The 23,130-nt window shown below is 41.9% G+C and overlaps 1 protein-coding gene across 1 annotated transcript in view; it reads right to left on the reverse strand.

The window, feature by feature from the left end:
* Positions 1-23,130, reverse strand: part of OCA2 (OCA2 melanosomal transmembrane protein) — a 444,033-nt gene that overhangs the window by 76,884 nt on the left and 344,019 nt on the right. Inside the window, exons 19-21 of the mRNA XM_089693490.1 lie at positions 17,663-17,790; positions 9,391-9,450; positions 3,609-3,713 (exon numbers count right to left, since the gene is read on the reverse strand). Of these exons, the coding sequence (XP_089549616.1) occupies positions 3,609-3,713; positions 9,391-9,450; positions 17,663-17,790 (293 nt within the window). The remainder of the gene's footprint in view (positions 1-3,608; positions 3,714-9,390; positions 9,451-17,662; positions 17,791-23,130) is intronic.

Below are 23,130 nucleotides of genomic sequence, written 5' to 3' on the forward strand. Positions count from 1 at the left end.
TGGAACATAACAGTGAGTAGTGAGCACTCCTGTCTGTGTCTCACATACAGCTGACCGCACTGTGATGAATGTTGCCGATGCCAGCTGAATGTTGCCAGTCAACACACACAACACAAAGCCTGGCTCTGCCCTAAGATCCAAGTCAAATTTTAGGTATTCTCTGCAACAAAAATGTCAGTTTTGGTGAAATGCTCCTAAAGAGTTAATCACTTCTCAAGATATTCAGACCCTGCTACTCTCCTCATTACAACACTGCAAGTGCATAAACTGATTAATAATATAAAAGTCACTTCCATTCAGAATCAGCAACCAAAAGACATAGAAGAACAACATTTTTTTTTTCTAGAACAGAAAAAAGTAGGAATATGCAACAAAGTTTGTTAAATCCTTGCAAGGTTCATTTGTACTCAATGTGCTAAGCTAAAAACTACTGATGGTTTTAATACAAAGTAAATTTCAAACTTTTATCAAATGTTTTTTTTTTTTTTTCATTTCTTATTGCATTTTCTAAATATGGGATTACTTTTATGTGCATGATTTTGGCACAAGTTCACTTTAAAGGAAAAGTGGTAACTTTCTAAATAATGCCTGTCTACCCAGGGCAGTCTTCTTTGCTACATCAACATTTTGCACAAATGACTCACAAACAAACAGACCTGTCCTTTTTTTAGAATTTCGCAAAAACACCTAACACAAGGTAACAACCCGATTTGGGTTTGTAGGAACATTTGGTGGTTCCAGTAGCAAAGACCCTCACCAATACCACAACACCACTAGCTTACACACATATTTGTGCATACTTCCACATTGTACATATTTTTATGATCATTTTAGGTATCCAACCTGTAAGTGATTAAAAGCTGAAGCCCCCATCTCTGGGATTGCATCATAGTTCCTTTTGATACATTTAAAGCCAAGAGTTTTAAAAAACTCAAGACTGTGTGCATCAGGGTTGAACAAATTTTAGATTTTTCATTGCCATGAAATTTCCCTGAACTTTTGGTAAAAATTGTGTCAATGAGGAGGGTGGACATAAGGCAGTTTTAAAGTGGCTTTAACGGAGCAATGTGCTTTAAATTGATCTTGAAACTCAATAAATAATAGTGCAGCGCTGTCAATCATAAAAGTTCAATAATAAAAGATGCAAATAATATATATCCAAAAACAGTATCAAAGATAAATTAAAAAGGATGTAAAAGTTCAAATAAATCATCAAGTATGCAGCACCCGAAAGACACTTCCTCTGCTGTAATACGTATCACTGGTGAAGAAATAACAGAAATGCGCACTCACCGATCGCGCATAAAGGAAGCGCATGTGTATAATATATCCGTGGTATTAGATGGCACCGGATGGACAGCAGGACCCTCTCCAGGAAACAGATCATCCAATTTGGGTGAAGGAATGCAGCAGGACTCAGAGGTCTCCCTTAATGCCGGATAAACAGCCTGGATGGATGGATGGATAAATCCTCTGGATACAGACACTGCTGCGGATCTGTAACCCTTGATAAGGAGGGTTAGAACAAAGAGGGGGTGCCCACAGTGTAGTAGGTAATGTTTATTTAAACAAATTATGCCAGCAAATAGGGTTCAAGTACAAATGTATAGAGATACATGGATAGTGTACTAACCCTAGAGTGAAATGGCCTCCCCTCTGCCGTAGCACAAAAGGCCTCAGGAGGAGCCGACAGCACGTGTGACGTCATACGCCGCCGGGACCACGAGGAGGTCCGGCGGCCATTTCACTCTAGGGTTAGTACGCTATCCATGTATACATTTATACATGTATACATTTGTACTTGAACCCTATTTGCTGGCATAATTTGTTTAAATAAACATTACCTACTACACTATGGGCACCCCCTCTTTGTTCTAACCCTCCTTATTGAGGGTTCCAGATCCACAGCAGTGTCTGTATCCAGAGGATTTATCCATCCATCCAGGTTGTTTATCCGACATTAAGGGAGACCTCTGAGTCCTGCTGCATTCCTTAACCCAAATTGGATGATCTGTTTCCTGGAGAGGGTCCTGCTGTCCATCCGGTGCCATCTAATACCACGGATATATTATACACATGCGCTTCCTTTATGCGCGGTCGGTGAGTGCGCATTTCTGTTATTTCTTCACCAGTGATACGTATTACAGCAGAGGAAGTGTCTTTCGGGTGCTGCATACTTGATGATTTATTTGAACTTTTACATCCTTTTTAATTTATCTTTGATGCTGTTTTTGGATATATATTATTTGCATCTTTTATTATTGAACTTTTATGATTGACAGCGCTGCACTATTATTTATTTAGTACTTTGATATAAGGATTGTGTGATTCCTTCAGTGTTCCAGCCGCTACTTATATGAGCGCTCGCCACTATCTGTATTTTTCGATCTTGAAACTCAATATCGGAAGAAACTCTGTGGAAATTCATGATGGAAAAGGTGCTGGGGGTTCTTGCAGACTATGGATTCAGTAATAAAATGCAATGTCAAGCTGCAACAAGCAAGGCTAGCAGATTATTATCATGCATTATAAATGGCATTAACATAAACAAAACTATAATTCTACTACTTTCCAAACACATTGGTTTTACCTCATCTTGAGTATGCAGGCCAATTTTGGTCAACCAATCCTCAAGAAAGATGTCCTTGAACTTGAAAGAATCCAGAGAAGAGTAACTAAACTAATAAGGGGGCTGGAGGACCTCAAACTGAGGAACAGCTACAAAAATTATTCTTCCTGGAGAAGAGGCACTTATGAACGGAAGATTGCAATAAACACATTTTTCAACTGAGACTGTAGCATTGTTTAATCTAAGGTTGACACAAGACTCACGGCCACACAATGAAGGTAGATGAAAAGTTGTTCAATCTTAAACTGCATAGAGGGGTTCTTTAATGTTAATGTGGTAAAGATGTCAAACTCCCTCTGCATCTTAAGGTATCAGTGGAGAGAATAGATGCATTTTAAAAATATTCAATGAGAATACATACGTACACACATATACAATAGGTTAAAAGGAAAAAAAAAAAGAACCTGTGTCTTTATTCAACCTTACCAATTATGGAAATTCAAAAAGATTAGAAAAAAATGAATTCTTTTATATGCAGATATAAAAAAAAACCTGGATACTGCTTTATCCCTGGATCACACAATAAATAGCATGCGAAACGGACAGGAACTACATGATATTCAGTGCAGTATGATTTGTCAAAAATGAAAACATGGATTATACAATGTGCTTTAAACAAGAAAACATGTAAATACATGTAAAACAGTGCCCATGAAGTCTAAAATAAAGTGACATCTATATATGTTGATTCATTTCTATTTTAAACATAAAAGGTAGGAATTAATTACTTTATATAATGTGAAATTACAGAAGCAGCTAGTTCGACTTTTTTGCCAAATTCTCATTTTCTCATTATGCACAATGACCAGCAAGGGCATCTTTTCAAACTTCGCCTTGCATGTGTGGGTGTAAAATTATAGAACTATAAGCCAGTCGCAGTATGCTGTAGTTTTTTCACTCTGTACTTGTTTGTCTCTGGACAACTACAGTAAAAACCTTGTATTCGGGGGGGAAAAAATCCTTCACTTCTTAGACTTACCATTGCAGCAGTGAATGGGATGTTGTCAATTAAGGATGAAGCTAAAGCTGAAACCCACACTACCAAAATAATGGCAATTGCAAGCCGTTCATCTTCAGGCACTTCCTATGATTGAAGAAATTATGAAGAGATTATTAAAAATGATTCTTTAAATGCAAGTATGACAAGTGAAATTGTTCACAAAATCATCAGGAAGACATTAAAGCAATTGTCAGATTTTCAGACATAAACTAGCACAATTACAAACCATTAATGCAATGTAAATTTGCAATAATAATGTAGGTCAGAATGAAACAAATTTTATATAGCAAAAATGTGAAGTGTCGTCATCATTTTTACAAATTAATTCTCCCATAAACACATCTACAGAATTTTAGCCATTCATTTGAGTAATATGATTTGACAGAGCAGTTAAATATTATGATTATGAATATGCTCAAGGGCTAAAAAAATTTACATGCAAAAGTGGGTTTCAGTATTCAGTTACATTTGGACAAACCGCACTTACAGGGATCATTATTATTAACAAGTCAGTAAGCCTTACACACGCTTCAGCTAAAGAGGAAATGAGTAAATATTTATATATGTAGGAGTACAAGTTTCCATATTTTGGGTTTCAATGTTAAATCAGAGTACACAATATCTTGAAATTTGTCACAGTACAAAAGTTTACCCTATAGCTTTATGTTGAGAGCCAGTTTGCAGAGGAAGATACACTGTCCTTCACTGAGATGCTAGACAGTCTGCTGTAAGTATATAAACTCAAGAACAAAAAATGTACTAGATTACAGGTTACCAGCCCTTAGATGATATTTTCCTTTTTTTTTCTTAGGCCCATAAATAGTATATATTAAATGTAATGTAAAGCAACTTACCAATCCATAGATTATTTAATTTTTCTCTTTTTTTTTTGTAAGAGTTTTTCTTTTTAATTTTATACAGTCGATATAACTCAATGTAATGTAATGCAGCTTACCAGTCCTTAGATGCACAGTATTAGTTTTAGTTTTTCCAGTCTTATTCTCTTTATTTCATTTTCCCAGTAATACCCTTTCTGTCCTAGTATTACAATACTCAGCATATTATGTGTATGAGAGAGCTTAGAAAGTTGTCAGCTTATAGGATTGCGGTCAGGACCATTGGGTATTTTATTATTTATGGAGCAGCTATAACAAAACTGTATTTTTAAAAGACCAAAATGGAACAAATAAGAGAAGTGCAATGTTAAGGTTGACATACACTTGAAATTAATAAACTTTCATATTTCATATCTTCAATATTGTGGACATACTTATTTTACTGGGCAAAAACTGGATGAACAAAGCTTTATTTTAAACATAATTAGTACCTGAGCAAAATATTGGTTCAACTGGCCCTTAATGTCATCATAAAAAAATTTTCCTCTGAATTTCAAACTAGGTACCTGATTAATTTACATTTACATTATCAAAGTAAAGGAATCTATGATGAGTGTTAGATTATTCCGTGTTAACATTTAATGTTTTTATATCCACAACTGCAGAATATGAGCATCTTCTTTGTGAATGTTGAGTTGTATGGATACAACATACTGCATAATATACATCTGCTGTTTGCAGATACACCTTACTTGCATTTATTATTCATTACCAGCAGATCTGATAAGGCCCTGGAGTGATGAAGTGCATTTTTGTTTTCCAATGAACTATCTCCATACTGATTTTTTTTTTCTAAAAGACCCTGAATGTTAAACAAAATCTGAAAAACAGAACCCAAATAGTTTTTATAAAGAGGAACCCTTTGCTTTTCTTGTAATCAACAGTTATGTGCAAATGGTGGACCTATACTCAAAATGTGTTGTATTATTGGGATTATCTAGAAAAAGGTAACTGTGACTGATCAGTACCCAGAAAAACACCAATTTTACTATAAAAATAAATTGTACTTCTTAACATTTGACATCACCTAGTCACATTTGTTCCTGAACCCCTGCAGCTTATTATTTGTGGTGTGCCAAAAGGCAACGCTGCACAAAAGCAATATACTGCACACTCCTACCTGCTATTTTCACAAAAGATAGGATTCCTCTATGCATTTTTCTTCTTAAGAGTAAGTTGTACAAGAGTATCTGCACTGCAATGTAAAGGCAAGTGAAATACATTTTCACCCTACTGTTCCTACTGCCTCATGATTTTACTTCTTCCCTTTGCAGTCTCTACCAAGATCTCTTGGTCCTCCAGTTGTTGCCTAATATGCTTCCCCCCCAACTATTCTGCACATGTGAGTCGATTTGCACATCCTCCACCCCATCAAGTAGCCTGGTCTGAGAAAGTAAAGCCCTGCTCTACTACCAAAGTACAGACTGAGCCAAGGTACTATAAGTAAAACTAGGGGGAAATTTCAACTGAAGAGAGCAAAGCAGGAAAGGTGGCAGGCACCCACTTGACTTTTTGGGCAGTTTCTCAGTGTTTCAATTTTTTACTGTCATACATCTGATAGCTGCAAAAATTAAATTTACGTTTTATGGGCCTTTTTTTCATAGCTTACATTAGCCCAACACAAGGGGGTTGATTTACTAAAGGCAAATACACTGTGCAGTAAAATTTCAGTTGCTCCAGAGATTAATAAATGAGGTAAGGCTTCACTTTATAAAGGATACCCAATCACATGTAGGAAAATAAAAAAAACCTGCATTTTTCCTGTACATGAATGGATGATAGATATCAGCCGAGTTTCCCTCATTTCAGAGCTTCCTCTCAGATCTAGAGAAACTGCACTTTTAGTGCACAGACTATTTGCCTTTAGTAAATCAACCCCAAAAGGTTTACCAAGGTTGGAACAAGAAACTTTGGCCTCTCTTTCAATGTACATTAGGGCATGAATACATGGTTATCAAAACCCAACTTTATTTGAAGGGAATAAATAAGCTCATCATGTCTGGTAAAACAAATTTCAAGGACTTGGCAAACTTAAAGGGACACATTCTTAGCTGCCTTTATTCTGTATATACTGAAAGAGCCTATTTCAGTTACTTGCTCAAATGAGTGTCAGTTGGTTTTACTCTACCTCATATAACAACATTCCTACTGTTTAAATAAGAGAAAATTGCATACCTTCAACAACCTTGTGGTGTCCATAGACTCTATAAGGTTGATTTACTAAAACTGGAGAGTGTAAAATCTGATGCAACTCTGCATAGAAACCAATCAGCTGCCAGTTTTTTTTTGTCAATGCTTAATTGAACAGGCTGACGTTAGAAGCTGATTGACTAGCATGCACAACTGCACCAGATTTTTCACTCTCCAGTTTTAGTAAATAAATCCCACTGTCTCCTAATCCAGCTATTTTAGTTTAGTTTACACAGTGGTCTAAAATATATACACTCACCAGTCACTTTATTAGGTACAGCTTTTCAATTGCTTGGTAACACAAATTACTAATCAGCCAATCACATGACAGAAATGCATTTAGGCATCTAGATGTGGTGAAGACAACTTGCTGAAATTCAAACCGAGCATTAGAATGAGGAAGAAAGGAGATTTAAGTGACTTTGAATGTACTATGGTTGTTGGTGCCAGATGGCCTGGTCTGAGTGTTTCAAAACCTGCTAATCTACTGGGATTTGCAAAATCATGGACAACCATCTCTAGGGTTTACAGAGAATGGTCTGAAAAAAGAGAAAATATCCAGTGAGTGGCAGTTGTGTGGACACAAATTCCTTGTTGATGTCAGAGGAGAGAGAATGGGCAGACTGGTTTGAGATGATAGAAAGGCAACAGTATCTCATGTCAATATGGACCAAAATCTCTGAGGAATGTTTCCAACACCTTGTTGAATCTATGCCATGAAGAATTAAGGCAGTTCTGAAGGAAAAAGTTGTTCCAACCCGGCACTATCAAGGTGTACCTAATAAAGTGGCCGGTGAGTGTATATTATGTTGACCTTGTCCAATCACCAGTATGACACACAAAATAGGCTGACAACAAGACTGTCTGCCTTTCTCATTACACAAAAGCAATTAAAAATATTGGAAAATGAGCCTCATGGTATATAGTAGGCTTAAAATAGAATTATCATTTCTTTCTCATTTCCAATTAGTTTTTTTTTTTTTAATTTGCAAGTGTATAAACTATTTAGATTAATTTTCATTAGTTGTACAAAACCTCTATATTACACATAATCATTAAATACAGGGCGCATTCACAGCACTGACTTTGGGGATATTCAGGGCTTCCTAAAAGAAAAACCTAGCATTTTATGGTCACTTTCTGATCATCTTAGTTTGAAACACCCAATCTCCTTTAACAACACAAACAAGAGTTGTCATCTTTACTAACAACAATTCAGGTACTAGATACTCTTTTTATGAATTGTGCATTAAAGGAGAACTAACACAGACAGCAAACAGGTAGGCTGTTGAATGCAGAAGAGACATGTGTTTTTTGCAATAAGATGCACCTATCTGTGCATGCTCAGCTCAGCTTACAACCCCGGCCCGTACTTTGTGCACCAGGATGACTGCCTCCTGCACAAGCGCAGAATAATGCCATCCCATGCCTGCCAAAGACGATGGCCGAAAACCAGCAAACAGCAGAAGATGTCAGAAAGGGAAAGGGACCATTGGAGCAAAGGTAAGTTTAGTTTCGCTTTAATGAAACAAATTGTCAACTCTTACTTGCTTTCCACTTCTACTTCATAAATGAATGCCATTATAAAAATGGCTTCAGAAATTGAATTCCTTTCCTTTATCCTTTTAGAGAAGGGCCACCCTAGATGGATTAAAACAGAATGGTGCCTAGCCAAGGTAGCAGCTTTATTGCCTCTTATCTCTTTGACTGCCAATGATTAGGACTACAATAGCCTCATTTGCATTGTCTTCATTGGCATGGCTTGCCCTATTAGATGCAACCACCATTTGAAGTGATGAGCAGGTGCATAGCTTTGACCAATTATTCTATCCCCCTTTGTTAACTGCAGGAGAAATAATGTTTCACCCCACCCCCCTGGACATCCACCAGCCCTAGACTACCATTTAGATGTAAATATAAAATATGTTTTATTTTAATATTTACACTCACACATTTGTTCACCGGTACACATTTCTGATTTTGCTAGCAGCAGCCAGTCTAATTGTTCAGTCCTCTGCACAGGTTATACTTGCATACCATTTAGATGGCCTTCTGGATGACCCAGCTCTGGGCTCACCTTGTTAAACAAGGTTTTTGAAAGCTCCTATATCCATTGCAAACAATCCATTTTTAGATCAAAAACCAACTTCCCAAATTGTTGTGGAAAGGGGAAAAAGCCAGAATAGCCAAGCAAAGCTTCAACTAATATTGCAATGGGTAACTAAATCACCCATATATCAGTCAATACAACTGGTCTGCCTCTTTAGGCTTGTAGAGACTAGATTAATGGTACTAGCATATTATCCAACAAACTCTGGAACAGACTGTGGCTGACTTAGAAGCTAAGCATAACAGGCTTTTCAGTGAAAATTATTTTTTGAAGATTTTTTTTTTAAACATTTTCATTATCTAATATCCAAAACTCAGTTTTTTATTATTGCTTACGCTAAGGGCTTTTGTTGGGCACATCTAACAAACATGTCTGTTATTCCAAACAAACCTCCTTTAATACCTACCTTTCTGTCAGAGTAAAACTGAACTCATTTTTGACACTGTACTGTAATCTCCCAGTATATTTCCCCAGTGTAAAAATTATAATTCCCATGCGATACCTCTTAAAGGGTCATAAGCAGGAAATGGGTCAAAAGAGATTATAAAGGAAGAAGTTAACTCACCTTTATAAGCACTGCTGTCTGCTCTCCTATGTAATCTATTAAATGCAGATTAGCCAATGCCTAAAAACAAAACAGTAGTTTAGCAATGGGGCCACCACATTTGTTCATTACGAATAGATACTGTGCTCACCACTTAGAAAAGTTTAGCAGAATACTGATGTTGCTTTTTTAAGTACAAGTTTATGGTCAGCACCCAGCAGATTTGCTCTAAGAAAAATACATTTTCTAAGGGGTACATTTATAAAGCAGTGAATGTGACATTCACCCAAAATTTACTGTAGGTTAACATTCCTGGATGCTCTTATGTTTAAAATTGCAGAGATTGAGTAAACACCTGTGAATGCTTGGTAAATATAACATACACTACTATATAAATATGCCTTTAGGTGTCTTATAGTTATTTATTTCCTTGTCACAGACATTCAGAAAGGAATACTAAAACTGTTTTCCAGTAAACTTTACAACAGCAATTCAAAATAAGTACTAGTGGAAATTGTACAAGAACCACTGTTTGAAGGGTAATGCCAGCTTATTCTTTATTAGTTTAAAAAAAAAAAGTCATATTTGCAAATATACTGTAATGCAAGTTCAACTGTTAAACCATCTAGAGATGCAGGATGGATTATATAACTACTGCATCTCTTATTATTTAAAGCCATCTATTTCTGTTCTTCAGGAAAAAATGTTATAAAGCTATAACATTAATCTGAGACCAGAACTACAGTTTCACTACTTGTAGGAGAGTAATCAGTTAAGTGTTTAAACTGTCAAACTATAGAAAATGAAAAAAAAGAGAAAAAAAACGTGACTGCTTAGATACCCATCCCTTATCATGTAAACGAATTCTATACTAAGTAATTTTTCAGTGAAGCAACAAATGACACCTTTTAATGTTCTGAGAATGCATTTTTCAATGAATGTGCTGTTTTAGTATGGGTTTACTAGTCTGAGGGTAGGCCTGAAGACTTCAGAGCGGGAACAATGAGTATATTTCAAGTATAGCACTAAGTCCAGGAACTGCATGTATTAGTTGTTAGGCTTTCAGTCCTGTTACAGAAATTTCTAAAGGAATGCTGTAAACACAATGCTTTACAAAACATAACAAAATATACTCCATGTAAAATCCTTTTCTTTGAACCCATTGAGTGACATAGAGATATCTTAAGACTGTAGGATTTTACTACCATCACAGGAAAAATGGAAATTGGGGACCAAAAAACCCCCCAAAAAACATATTGGTCAGCATAGGATAACCCCACCCACATGCATCATGCCTCAATTTAGTACCAAAGTATTATTATTATTATACAGGATTTATATAGCACCAACAGTTTGCGCAGCACTTTACAAAATTAAGGTAGACATAAGAGTTACAATACAATTTGGTACAAGAGGAAACAGAGGGCCCTGCTCGTTAGAGCTTACAATCTAGGAGGAAGGGTTGAGTGATACAAAAGGTAACAGCTGTGGGGGGGATGAGCTAATGAAGGAAATAAATGGCGGTTTACTAGGTAGAAGCAGGATAGGCTTCTTTAAAGAGAAAGGTATTCAGGGATCGTCCAAAGGTGGATAAATTAGGAGACAGCCAGACAGATTGGGTCGGGAGTTCCATAGGATGGGAGAAACTTGGGAGAAGTCCTGGAGGCAAGCATGGGATGAGGTGACACGGGAACTAGAGAGCAGAAGGTCTTGGGAGGATTGAAGAGAGTGGTTTGATTGATAAGTTGAGACCAAGTTGGTGATGTAGCTGGGGGCAGAGTTATGGATGGCTTTGTAAGTTGTTGTTAGTATTTTGAATTTTATTCGTTGAGCGAGTGGAAGCCAGTGGAGGGAATGACAGAGAGGGGTAGCAGACACTGAATGGTTGGTAAGGTGGATGAGCCTGGCAGCAGTATTCATGATGGACTGGAGGGGGGATAGCCTATGTAATGGTAAGCCAATGAGGAGGGAGTTGCAGTAGTTGAGGCGAGAGATGACCAGGGAGTGAATTAGGAGCTTTGTGGTATCATTGGTTAAAAAGGGGCATATTCTGGAGATGTTGCAGCGGCATGATTTGGACAGGGATTGGATGTGGGCCTGAAAGGATAGTTTAGAATCCAGGGCTGGAATGCACCCTGGAATGCAGGAATGGGTTGATAGTGGTGCTATTGATCCTGACTGAGAAATGAGGGGAAGAGGCACGTGGAGAGGAAATATTATGAGCTCCGTTTTGGATAGATTGAATTTTAGGAAGTGGTGTGACATCCAGTCTGATATGTCTGTTAGTAAATCGGTGATACGTGTGGAAACTGATGGGGTGAGCTGAGGAGTAGAGAAATAGATTTGTGTGTCATCAGCATAAAAATGGTATTGGAAACCATGGGAAGCTATCAGCTGACCCAAGGAAGAAGTGCAGATTGAGAATAGGAGAGGTCCAAGGACAGAACCTTGGGGGACCCTGACAGTAAGAGGAGTAGGAGAGGAGGAAGTAGAGTTGTAATTGACACTGAAGATGCAGTGAGATAGGTAAGATTCAAACCAACGGAGAGTATAGTCTCGGAGACCGAGCAAATAGAGTTTTTTGAGGAGGAGAGGGTGGTCAACTGTGTCAAAGGCATAGGAAAGTAGTAGAAAGCATGAAAAAGAGAGGGTGGGGACCAGTTTCTCCCAATGGACATTGCAATAAAGGAATTTGTCTATTGAAGTACACAGGAATTCATAGACTGTCTACACATCCAAAAAACCAGCACCAGACTACGAACTGCCTGCAGATCAAAGAGCAGCCTGAAGAGTGCACACCCCTTTTGATAACATGCTTGGCATGAAACGCGTCAAGGAGGAGACGTCAAGCCGCCAGAGCTACACGAAGGTCCGGTGGCCATTTTGGAGAGTTGCTGATCAGCCACATGCAATTACCTTAGGATATATTTATTTATATGCTTATTTATGCAACTTATCTACTTTATTCTGCTGGATGATCATCTAGATTTAATAACTACCATTTAAACTACTACACTATGAGGCATTTATATCATTGGCTCTGACCCGAGCTAAAGATTACAGAGAACTCCAGAGGAAGAATGGCTGCAGAGGAAGCTTGTGTTCAGAGAAGGGATCCTTGTTCCAGGCTGTCTAACAGATCTACCTAAAGGGGCTCCCTACAGACCCATATTCAACTTAATGTGCATAGTTTATGTGCATCTGGTGAGTGCGCATTTCATACAGTATCTCACATGGACTGAATAGCACGGATTTACTGGAAGTCACAAAAGTATTATATGTGGATGGAGCACTAATTTGCTGACCTGACCACGTCAATCCTGCACTATCTTTGAACACTTTTCTGGTTTATAGACTATTGATACTATCATGTTCTTATTTGGCACATGATAATACACCACATTCACTTGCATTTATGTGATACGAATTATTATTGGTGACATCATTTCTCATTATAAATATTTTAGCACTGCACTTTTTATAGTGATTGATGTTTACTAGGTTTTAGTGTTCCTACGTTGGTGCGTATGCAGCTGGTTACACTTTTAATTTATATATCTATTTATTCTGTTTTGAGCGCTCAGTGTATTCCTACCATTCTGCACACCACCACCCGCATGATGAAATTCAATAGATGTGACTAAATAAACTTCATTAATCATCTACTATTGTGCAAAACATCCACATTATATAAAAACAGTGAAAATACGATGAAAAAAACTATCCACAAAAAATAATGTCCAATAAGTCCAATAATTTCTTCTTCCACCTAGAATAGTGTCCATATAAGTGTAAAACATCTGCCAGTGTAAATATTTTAAATATGTCACCACCAATCAGTTCATCTGCCACCTTCCAACCAAACTGCTTATGTCAGGTTTTTGACCTGTTGTATTGGATCAATATGTGCCTTGCCCTTTAAAACTGCTCTCTCTCTGTGCACCTTTGTCGATATCCTATCCTCACGAGGATCACCATTCCTTCATAAATATGCTCAAAAGAAAAAAGAAAACCTCATTACGCAACATGTGAAACTCCCATAAATCATTTATTAAAGGGTCAAAAAATCCACTCAAAAACTGAGTGCACTACATCCAGTACGCATAGAATAGATCGCCACTTTAAAATCAGACCAATGTCCCCCATAATGCTGGATTCTGGCTTCAAATACCTCACCAAGATGGCCGACCTCTAGTTCCTGTTGCCGTAATGTCGTCATCCAGCCACAGCCTTGATGCTTTTTGGCATCCAATCATGAGTGCTTCAGAAGGATGTGGTCGGGAAGTACTCTTACCTATTTATACCCGCCCCTCATTACTATGCCAACAGGTGTCATTTTACTGTATACCAAATATCAATCAATAGATCAACAAGGCATCCTTACTGGAGACCAGATCACTAATAGGAATGAATGTGAAAGCCCACAAGCCTCCGTGTTGGACACCAAAAAGATGGACACCATATTTCCATCTACCACTAATAGAATGTCTAAAGTGCACAAACAGACCTCTATATTAAAGTCCGGACTATTACTTCACTCGGTACATTCATCTAAAACAAACGCCATCATAATAAACACCCTCCAGTATACTGTAGGTGTTATTCTAGGCTACATAATAAAAAATATAATTTATAAGCGGAATATTTACCTCACCGTCAATGCTCAAAAATCTAAATTATTTAAAAAGGGGTTTATATAGTTTGGTTATGCCTGTATACTGTGACCTGTCACTCAGGGCTTTAACAGACTGCTTTGGGAAGAGAGGACTGTCACTTCCAGGAATTTCAAATAGGATTACGGGCTCCACTGGATTTGAGTGATGTTGTATTTATCTATTTTATCAACTGTAATACATCTTTAAACAATGCTCAGTAAATTTCCTTTATTATTATACTACTTTTGAGTTGTTGAATTATTGCACTACATCCTCATATTTGAAAGGTTAAGCAAATTAATCTGTTAAACAAGTTTAATTTAACTCTTGTTACATTGACAGCATACTGCATTATACTGTAGAGGTCTGTACATGCAAATGGGCAAATTAGCAGCCTTGAAGGAGACGACAGATCCTGGACTATCATTAAAAAGTGGAAAATCAGGAACACCTGGACTCGGAAGCTTGGATCTGAGAGCAGAAAGTGTAAAGTTCCTAGTAAGCAAGAAACACTCTGGCCTGAGCTGTGTTTAGGACTATTTCCAGATACTCCAAATGATGAGTTAGTTCCAGCAATAATTTATGAAAGTTCAGGATTTACCAGAACCACTGCAACTTCTGGACAGTCAAAGCCACATTGTCTGACATAGTCAACACTGTTCTCTTACCTCAGGGATATTGACAAAGTAGTGGAGAAACAAAAGAAATGTTTCTAAACAGTCAGAGAGGAGGGATACTTTGGGTTTCTAATCCTTAGGCTTCTCCAGCTACTGACAAGAGAACCATGCAATAGCGAAACCAGGAAGCTTTTATCAGACTGGTACAGCAGAAATTAAAAATGACAGCCATTTGTCTATGCATATAGTTCAACAAGGTACAATCACAAGTAGCAGCTATTGATGCCACAAATTTAGAGAGCAAAACTGGCCACTGCAATCAGGACAAAATTCTCAGATGTGGGTTTAAAGGATAACTTCACCTTTGGGAACATGTTACATGTTCCACCCATTTTTAGGGTGGAACATATACTGTAACATGTTCCCAATGCTGCAGCTGCCAACTGACTCCCTCTCTCCCTCCCCCCCATGACAGCAGTAAGGGGAGAAGGTCCCTGTACAAGCTGTAACTTTTTGAATAGAGCACGGCCGTGTGGGGCTCTGCCCAAATGGCTGCATCATTTATTCACAGAGTTCTGTGAATGAATTAACTACAAGTCCTGGAATTCTTAGCGGCTATCAGCTTGTAATTTCCAATGAACTACTGCAGCACTGTGGAATGCATTGGTAGTTCATTGATTTTTTGCAGGTAAAAAAAAATGTGCATTCATTATTTTTGGTTGAAGGAGCCTGGAAACCATTGCACCAGTAATCTTCTGCAGTGATCGCTGCAGCATTGAGAACAAGTTACATGTTCCACCCTAAAAACGGGTGGAACATGTAACATGTTCCCAAAGGTGAACTTATCCTTTAAGTGCAGTGCACTGGAAGTTATAGTGGAAAGCCCATCCAGAGCTGTAAAGTCACACAAAGGAAACAGCTTGGCGGCCTGTGTCTCCATGTGGACTGGAGGCTGTGTTTTCTTTTTTGAATTTACAGCTCTGAATGGGCTTTCCACTATAACTTCCAGTGCGCTGCACTTACGTTTTTTAAAAGTCTGTTACAGTCTACAACTAAATAGATCCATGGAGAGAACCTGACCTGAACCAGAGAAGTCAAATATGTCTGTGTCAAATTTGGCAGAGAAGAGGGGAAAATAGAGGTTAGTGACCATTAGTCAGAGGTTGTCCACCGTAGACAGCTGAACCAGACCAAAAGGATTCATTTTTACACAAGAGCCGAATGGGACTAAATCCTGTGGTACACTTGAATAAACAGAGTGACCCCGTCTCTGTTCACCAGAGCTAGAAGTTAAGACCAAACAACAATGGAATAAAGCATTGTTAACATCTACATCAGAGTAGATGGAGCTGCATGGAAACAAATGCACACAACAATCCATAGCAGCTACCATAAATTAAAGTATTTGTGAACCCAGTAGTTTTAAAGGGAGGAATAAGACACCCAATTCCCTTTGCTGAGCTTGTTTTTATTGTAAACGAATGCATCGCACGCAATGGGAAAGTATGTTCCCCCTCTATGTGTGTGCTCTCCAGAAAACAGATCACACGCAATGGGAAACTATGTTCCCCTCTGTGTGTGTGCTCTCCAGAAAACCGATCACACGCATCACACGAATTGGGAAACTATGTTCCCCTCCGTGTGTGTGCTCTCCAGAAAACAGATCTGCGCTCATACCCACTGCAGCCACAACAAAGCAGGGCTCGTCAGGGGGGGTGTTACCACAAAACTGACTACATGAAATACAGGCACGTTGCACTGAGGCATGGCATGCCTGTATCAGTGATCCTGGGTATACAAAATGACCACATCAGCAAAAATCTGCTTTCATGCTTGGCATGGTCAGTTTATTAATGGACCGAAGGGAAACTGGTGGAATCACCAGGTAAATAGTAGTGATGACTTGAGCTGCCAGGGCTCAGTGTGGCAGGGGATAGGTGAACTTCAGATGCTGAATCCAAACCACACTGAAATAGAAGCCAAATCTGTCAAATTTTAAAAGCCCATTTTCTGGGCTAATAGGCAACCGGTGTTGATACTATTGCATAATGGGTGGGCATTGGGGAACATTTTCCAATGCAAAAAATTTTTTTTAAAATCGTGCAGGCGGGAGCAGTCATTTTTTTTTAATACTGACATTTACAAAGAAAAAAGTTTTAAAATTGTTGGCAAATGACTGACATCTGTGTTTAACAGCTTCTTTGTTTAAACACATCCTACAGCAAGAATGGGAAAAAAGTTCCTTTTGAGTCTGGTATGAGTTTTAAGGGGTAGCTCACACGTTAAAAAAAAAAAAAATCATACGTAAAAAAAAAAAAAAACACACACAAAAAAAACCACACACACTCAAAAAACACACAAAAAAAAACACAAACACAAAACCACATCACTGCCAAGACATTTCCCACTCATTTTCTTGTCACACACTGAACGGAAAGTCTGGTAGATGCTGAAGTCATTGACCATATAAGGACATGACCAAATATTGTCAATATCATCACTGGGATCTTTCCCCCTTTGCCTACATAGCTAGGGATTCCAAATCCAGTCCATATCTACCATAAGCTGGAGATGACAGGAGAAACTTGCAGAAATTTATGGCTATCGCAGAAAGAATACTAGTATAAACTGCGAACCTAGTGCTATAGAGATTTCCTGAATTGAAAATATCTAGCATGACTCTAGCAGAAGCCATTGATGGTAGAAAATCTTCCAACTCAACAGAGAACAGCCAAGCTGAAGATAATGCTGACTTTTTGAGCACACTGCCAAAAAAGATTGAGGGCAGGGTAATCTTGTGCTGGCCAATTTTTCCATTGTGTTGCCAGTGTCCATTTTATTCTGTAGGTGGCAGTATAATTATAGATACCGGTGTCCTTCAATGGAGGAAAAAGGAAAGAGAAATAAGCCTCCAAACAAGTCCACAAAGTTAACTATCTCATAATGTGGAAGAAAGTAAATAGGCTCACAGGTCAAATGAAATACAAAAGAAAAACATTTTAGTAGACACCCAAAACCTACCTCCATTAAAACAAACAGTGCAGCAAAGAACAGCAGAGTTGCCCATTCCACTCGGTGCAGGATCATTTCAAAATCATGGATATCAGCAAGAACAAGGAGCCATATTGAACCCAAAATAGCAATCCATCCTGTGTCCAGAAAAAAAAAAATATTTAAATTTATCTTCCATAATTTTATATTCCAGAACAGGTCATATTGTACAGTGTTTTCTTGCAAAGGTAGTTATTGGTGCATACAAATGCAAGGCCAGATTTAGACAAAATGGTGCCATTGTGAAAGTCCTAAGTAAGGCCCTGAATGTATCACTTACATTGTGGTACAATACCGTCAATAATTGCAATCATTTTATTAAAGTATTAGTGTTATGTTTAGAGATGAGCGAAGTATTCAAAAATTCGATTCGACTGATTCGGCGAATTCGTGGAAAAATTTCGATTCGAGTCGAATATATTCGCTGTGAATTTAACTTAAAAAAGGGTGTTTCTAGGCTTCAGAGAGACTTAATATTAGTGCTGAACACTGTACCTTTAATTTAAATGCCCTTGGAGTCTGCTGGGGAAGAGAAATAATACTGTCAGGCAGTATGACATGCAGATGAGTGCCGTCGATCTTAGAATCACCGCACACTTCACTCATTTGGGCAGTCACGGGGCCAAAACCAGAGTGTGGAGCCACAGTGTGGCGGTGGAGGCAGCAGCAATGGGAGGCCATACAGCACCCTATGACAAAAATGGAAACCACCAGCAGTGTGAGGAGACCTGAAAGTGGCACATGGCAGAGTGTGGCGATAGAGACAGCAGCAATGGGAGGCCGTACAGGGACCCATGACACACTCTGGACCTGGCAGAAGCATGAGGAGGCGGTACAGGGGCCCATGGCAGATTACGGGCCTGGCAGCAGCATGAGGAGTCGGTACGGGGGCCCATGGCAGATTACGGGCCTGGCAGCAGCAATGGGAGGCCGTACAGGGACCCATGACACAATCTGGACCTGGCAGCAGCATGGGGAGGCGGTACAGGGGCCCATGACAGATTACGGGCCTGGCAGCAGCATTTGGAGTCGGTACGGGGGCCCATGACACACTCTGGACCTGGCAGCAGCATGAGGAGGCGGTACAGGGGCGCATGACAGATTACGAGCCTGGCAGCAGCAACTTGGACAGGAGGACGTTCAGTTTCTGCACCGTCTGGTGCGTGCTCGCAAACTGTTGTCTCTTGGAAACGGATTCCAAGAAAGACTGCTGACGGAATCCGTGAAGAGGAGTAGCAGGAGAAGGAGCATCTGAACGAGCGGAATATGCCAACAAGCGACAACAGGGGCCCATGACAGATTACGGGCCTGGCAGCAGCATGAGGAGTCGGTACGGGGGCCCATGGCAGATTAGGGGCCTGGCAGCAGCTATGGGAGGCCCGTAATCTGCCAGCACCCTATGTCAAAAAATGGAACCCACCAGCAGTGTGAGGAGACCTGAAAGTGGCACATGGCAGAGTGTGGCGATGGAGACAGCAGCAATGGGAGGCTGTACAGGGACCCATGAGAGACTCTGGACCTGGCAGCAGCATGAGGAGGCGGTATAGGGGCCCATGGCAGATTAGGGGCCTGGCAGCAGCTATGGGAGGCCCGTAATCTGCCAGCACCCTATGACAAAAAATGGAATACACCAGCAGTGTGAGGAGACCTGAAAGTGGCACATGGCAGAGTGTGGCGATGGAGACAGCAGCAATGGGAGGCCGTACAGGGACCCATGACACACTCTGGACCTGGCAGCAGCATGAGGAGGCGGTACAGGGGCCCATGACAGATTAAGGGCCTGGCAGCAGCATGAGGAGTTGGTACGGGGGCCCATGGCAGATTACGGGCCTGGCAGCAGCAATGGGAGGCCGTACAGGGACCCATGACACACTCTGGACCTGGCAGCAGCATGAGGAGGCGGTACAGGGGCGCATGACAGATTACGAGCCTGGCAGCAGCAACTTGGACAGGAGGACGTTCAGCTTCTGCACCGTCGGGTGCGTGCTCGCAAACTGTTGTCTCTTGGAAACGGATTCCAAGAAAGACTGCTGACGGAATCCGTGAAGAGGAGTAGCAGGAGAAAGAGCATCTGAACGAGCGGAATATGCCAACAAGCGACAACAGGGGCCCATGACAGATTACGGGCCTGGCAGCAGCATGAGGAGTCGGTACGGGGGCCCATGGCAGATTAGGGGCCTGGCAGCAGCTATGGGAGGCCCGTAATCTGCCAGCACCCTATGACAAAAAATGGAACCCACCAGCAGTGTGAGGAGACCTGAAAGTGGCACATGGCAGAGTGTGGCGATGGAGACAGCAGCAATGGGAGGCCGTACAGGGACCCATGAGAGACTCTGGACCTGGCAGCAGCATGAGGAGGCGGTATAGGGGCCCATGGCAGATTAGGGGCCTGGCAGCAGCTATGGGAGGCCCGTAATCTGCCAGCACCCTATGACAAAAAATGGAATACACCAGCAGTGTGAGGAGACCTGAAAGTGGCACATGGCAGAGTGTGGCGATGGAGACAGCAGCAATGGGAGGCCGTACAGGGACCCATGAGAGACTCTGGACTTGGCAGCAGCATGAGGAGGCGGTATAGGGGCCCATGGCAGATTAGGGGCCTGGCAGCAGCTATGGGAGGCCCGTAATCTGCCAGCACCCTATGTCAAAAAATTGAACACACCAGCAGTGTGAGGAGACCTGAAAGTGGCACATGGCAGAGTGTGGCGATGGAGACAGCAGCAATGGGAGGCCGTACAGGGACCCATGAGAGACTCTGGACCTGGCAGCAGCATGAGGAGGCGGTATATAGGGGCCCATGGCAGATTAGGGGCCTGGCAGCAGCTATAGGAGGCCCGTAATCTGCCAGCACCCTATGTCAAAAAATTCTACACACCAGCAGTGTGAGGAGACCTGAAAGTGGCACATGGCAGAGTGTGGCGATGGAGACAGCAGCAATGGGAGGCCGTACAGGGACCCATGAGAGACTCTGGACCTGGCAGCAGCATGAGGAGGCGGTATATAGGGGCCTATGGCAGATTAGGGGCCTGGCAGCAGCTATGGGAGGCCCGTAATCTGCCAGCACCCTATGTCAAAAAATTCTACACACCAGCAGTGTGAGGAGACCTGAAAGTGGCACATGGCAGAGTGTGGCGATGGAGACAGCAGCAATGGGAGGCCGTACAGGGACCCATGAGAGACTCTGGACCTGGCAGCAGCATGAGGAGGCGGTATATAGGGGCCTATGGCAGATTAGGGGCCTGGCAGCAGCTATGGGAGGCCCGTAATCTGCCAGCACCCTATGTCAAAAAATTCTACACACCAGCAGTGTGAGGAGACCTGAAAGTGGCACATGGCAGAGTGTGGCGATGGAGACAGCAGCAATGGGAGGCCGTACAGGGACCCATGAGAGACTCTGGACCTGGCAGCAGCATGAGGAGGCGGTATATAGGGGCCTATGGCAGATTAGGGGCCTGGCAGCAGCTATGGGAGGCCCGTAATCTGCCAGCACCCTATGTCAAAAAATTCTACACACCAGCAGTGTGAGGAGACCTGAAAGTGGCACATGGCAGAGTGTGGCGATGGAGACAGCAGCAATGGGAGGCCGTACAGGGACCCATGAGAGACTCTGGACCTGGCAGCAGCATGAGGAGGCGGTATATAGGGGCCTATGGCAGATTAGGGGCCTGGCAGCAGCTATGGGAGGCCCGTAATCTGCCAGCACCCTATGTCAAAAAATTCTACACACCAGCAGTGTGAGGAGACCTGAAAGTGGCACATGGCAGAGTGTGGCGATGGAGACAGCAGCAATGGGAGGCCGTACAGGGACCCATGAGAGACTCTGGACCTGGCAGCAGCATGAGGAGGCGGTATATAGGGGCCTATGGCAGATTAGGGGCCTGGCAGCACCCTATGTCAAAAAATTCTACACACCAGCAGTGTGTGAGGAGACCTGAAAGTGGCACATGTTTGAGGCATGATTCATGGCGGATTTAGTCAGTTGTGTCAGGAACTGGTGGTTTGAAATCCAGACTAATCCACGCCTGATTCATTTTCACAAACGTGAGTCTCTCCACACTTTGGGTGGACAGTCGTGTCCTCCGCGGAGTTACAATACCTCCTGCCGCACTAAACACGCGCTCCGATGCCACGCTACTGGCCGGGCATGACAGCCTTTCAAGGGCAAATTCAGCTAGTTGGGGCCAAAGGTCAAGTTTCGTTGACCAGTAGTCAAGGGGATTGTCTACCTCGGTTGGCAGGGTGCTGTCCAAGTAGGCCCAAGCCTGTTGTTTGAGGTCCTGCTCCAGGTCCACCTGATGCTGCTGCTGCTTCTGCTGCGGCTGGTTAGTAGTTTCCTCACTGCGCTGGTGAAGAAAGCTACTCATCATCGACTGCAGACTGAGGCAGCCGCTGCTGGTGGAGCTGCCACTGCTCCTACCACCCCACCCCTCCCCTGCTGCCATGGCAGCGGAACGCGAGCGCACAGGGCCCACAGTGTCTGAGGATGGACGTTGGCGCAGACAGGCAGAGACCAGCTGACTACATAGGTGGTTTTTATAGTACGTTATTTTGGCCTCCCTCTCAGCAGGTGTGAAAAAGGCCACCATTTTTGAACGGTAGCGAGGGTCCAACAAGGTGGACAGCCAAAAGTCATCCCTCTGTCTGATGGTTATTATTCGGCTGTCGCTACGCAAGCAACCGAGCATGCTATGGGCCATTTGTGCCAAGGAATGCGAGGGACTCCCTGCCTCCATCTCCACAGCATACTGCCACGGTGCGTCTGGGTCCTCTGTCTCCTCCTCCTCCTCCTCTACCAGATGCTCCTGCTCCTCCACTCCTGTCCGCTGAGTGGAAAAACCACCCATTTCACTCAATAATTCCTGAGCACCAATGTCCTCCTCTACCTCCTCCTCTTCTTCCTGTCCTGCCCCCACAGGGGTCATGTGGCGTTGAGATCTGTGCGCCACGTCTACCGCACCCTGACCAGCCATTGTTAACAGCATTTGTTCCAGGACGTGCAACAGAGGAATGACGTCGTTCATCCCATAGTCCTGCCGACTCACGAATAGCGTGGCCTCCTCAAAGGGCCTGAGCAAGCGGCAGGTGTCACGCATGAGCTGCCAATGGCTGACATCTAAGTTACACAGGGAGTACCTTTATCCGCTTTTAACATCAGGAAATCGGTGATGGCCTTTCGCTGTTCGTAAAGGCGGTCTAACATATGTAGGGTTGAATTCCACCTTGTTGCAACGTCGCAGATCAGGCGATGATGTGGAATTCCGTTCTGCCGCTGCAGCTCAAGGAGGGTGTGCTTTGCGGTGTATTAATGGCTGAAATGCATGCAAAGTTTACGTGACATTTTAAGGATGTCTTGCAGTGGGATGGTGGATTTTAGGAACCGCTTGACAACCAGATTGAACACGTGAGCCATGCATGGCGCATGGCACAACCTTCCTTGA

This window comes from Staurois parvus, unplaced genomic scaffold, assembly GCF_062004578.1.
Source record: "Staurois parvus isolate SC_StPar_1 unplaced genomic scaffold, SC_StPar_1.0 ptg000634l, whole genome shotgun sequence".
Classification (NCBI taxonomy): domain Eukaryota; kingdom Metazoa; phylum Chordata; class Amphibia; order Anura; family Ranidae; genus Staurois; species Staurois parvus.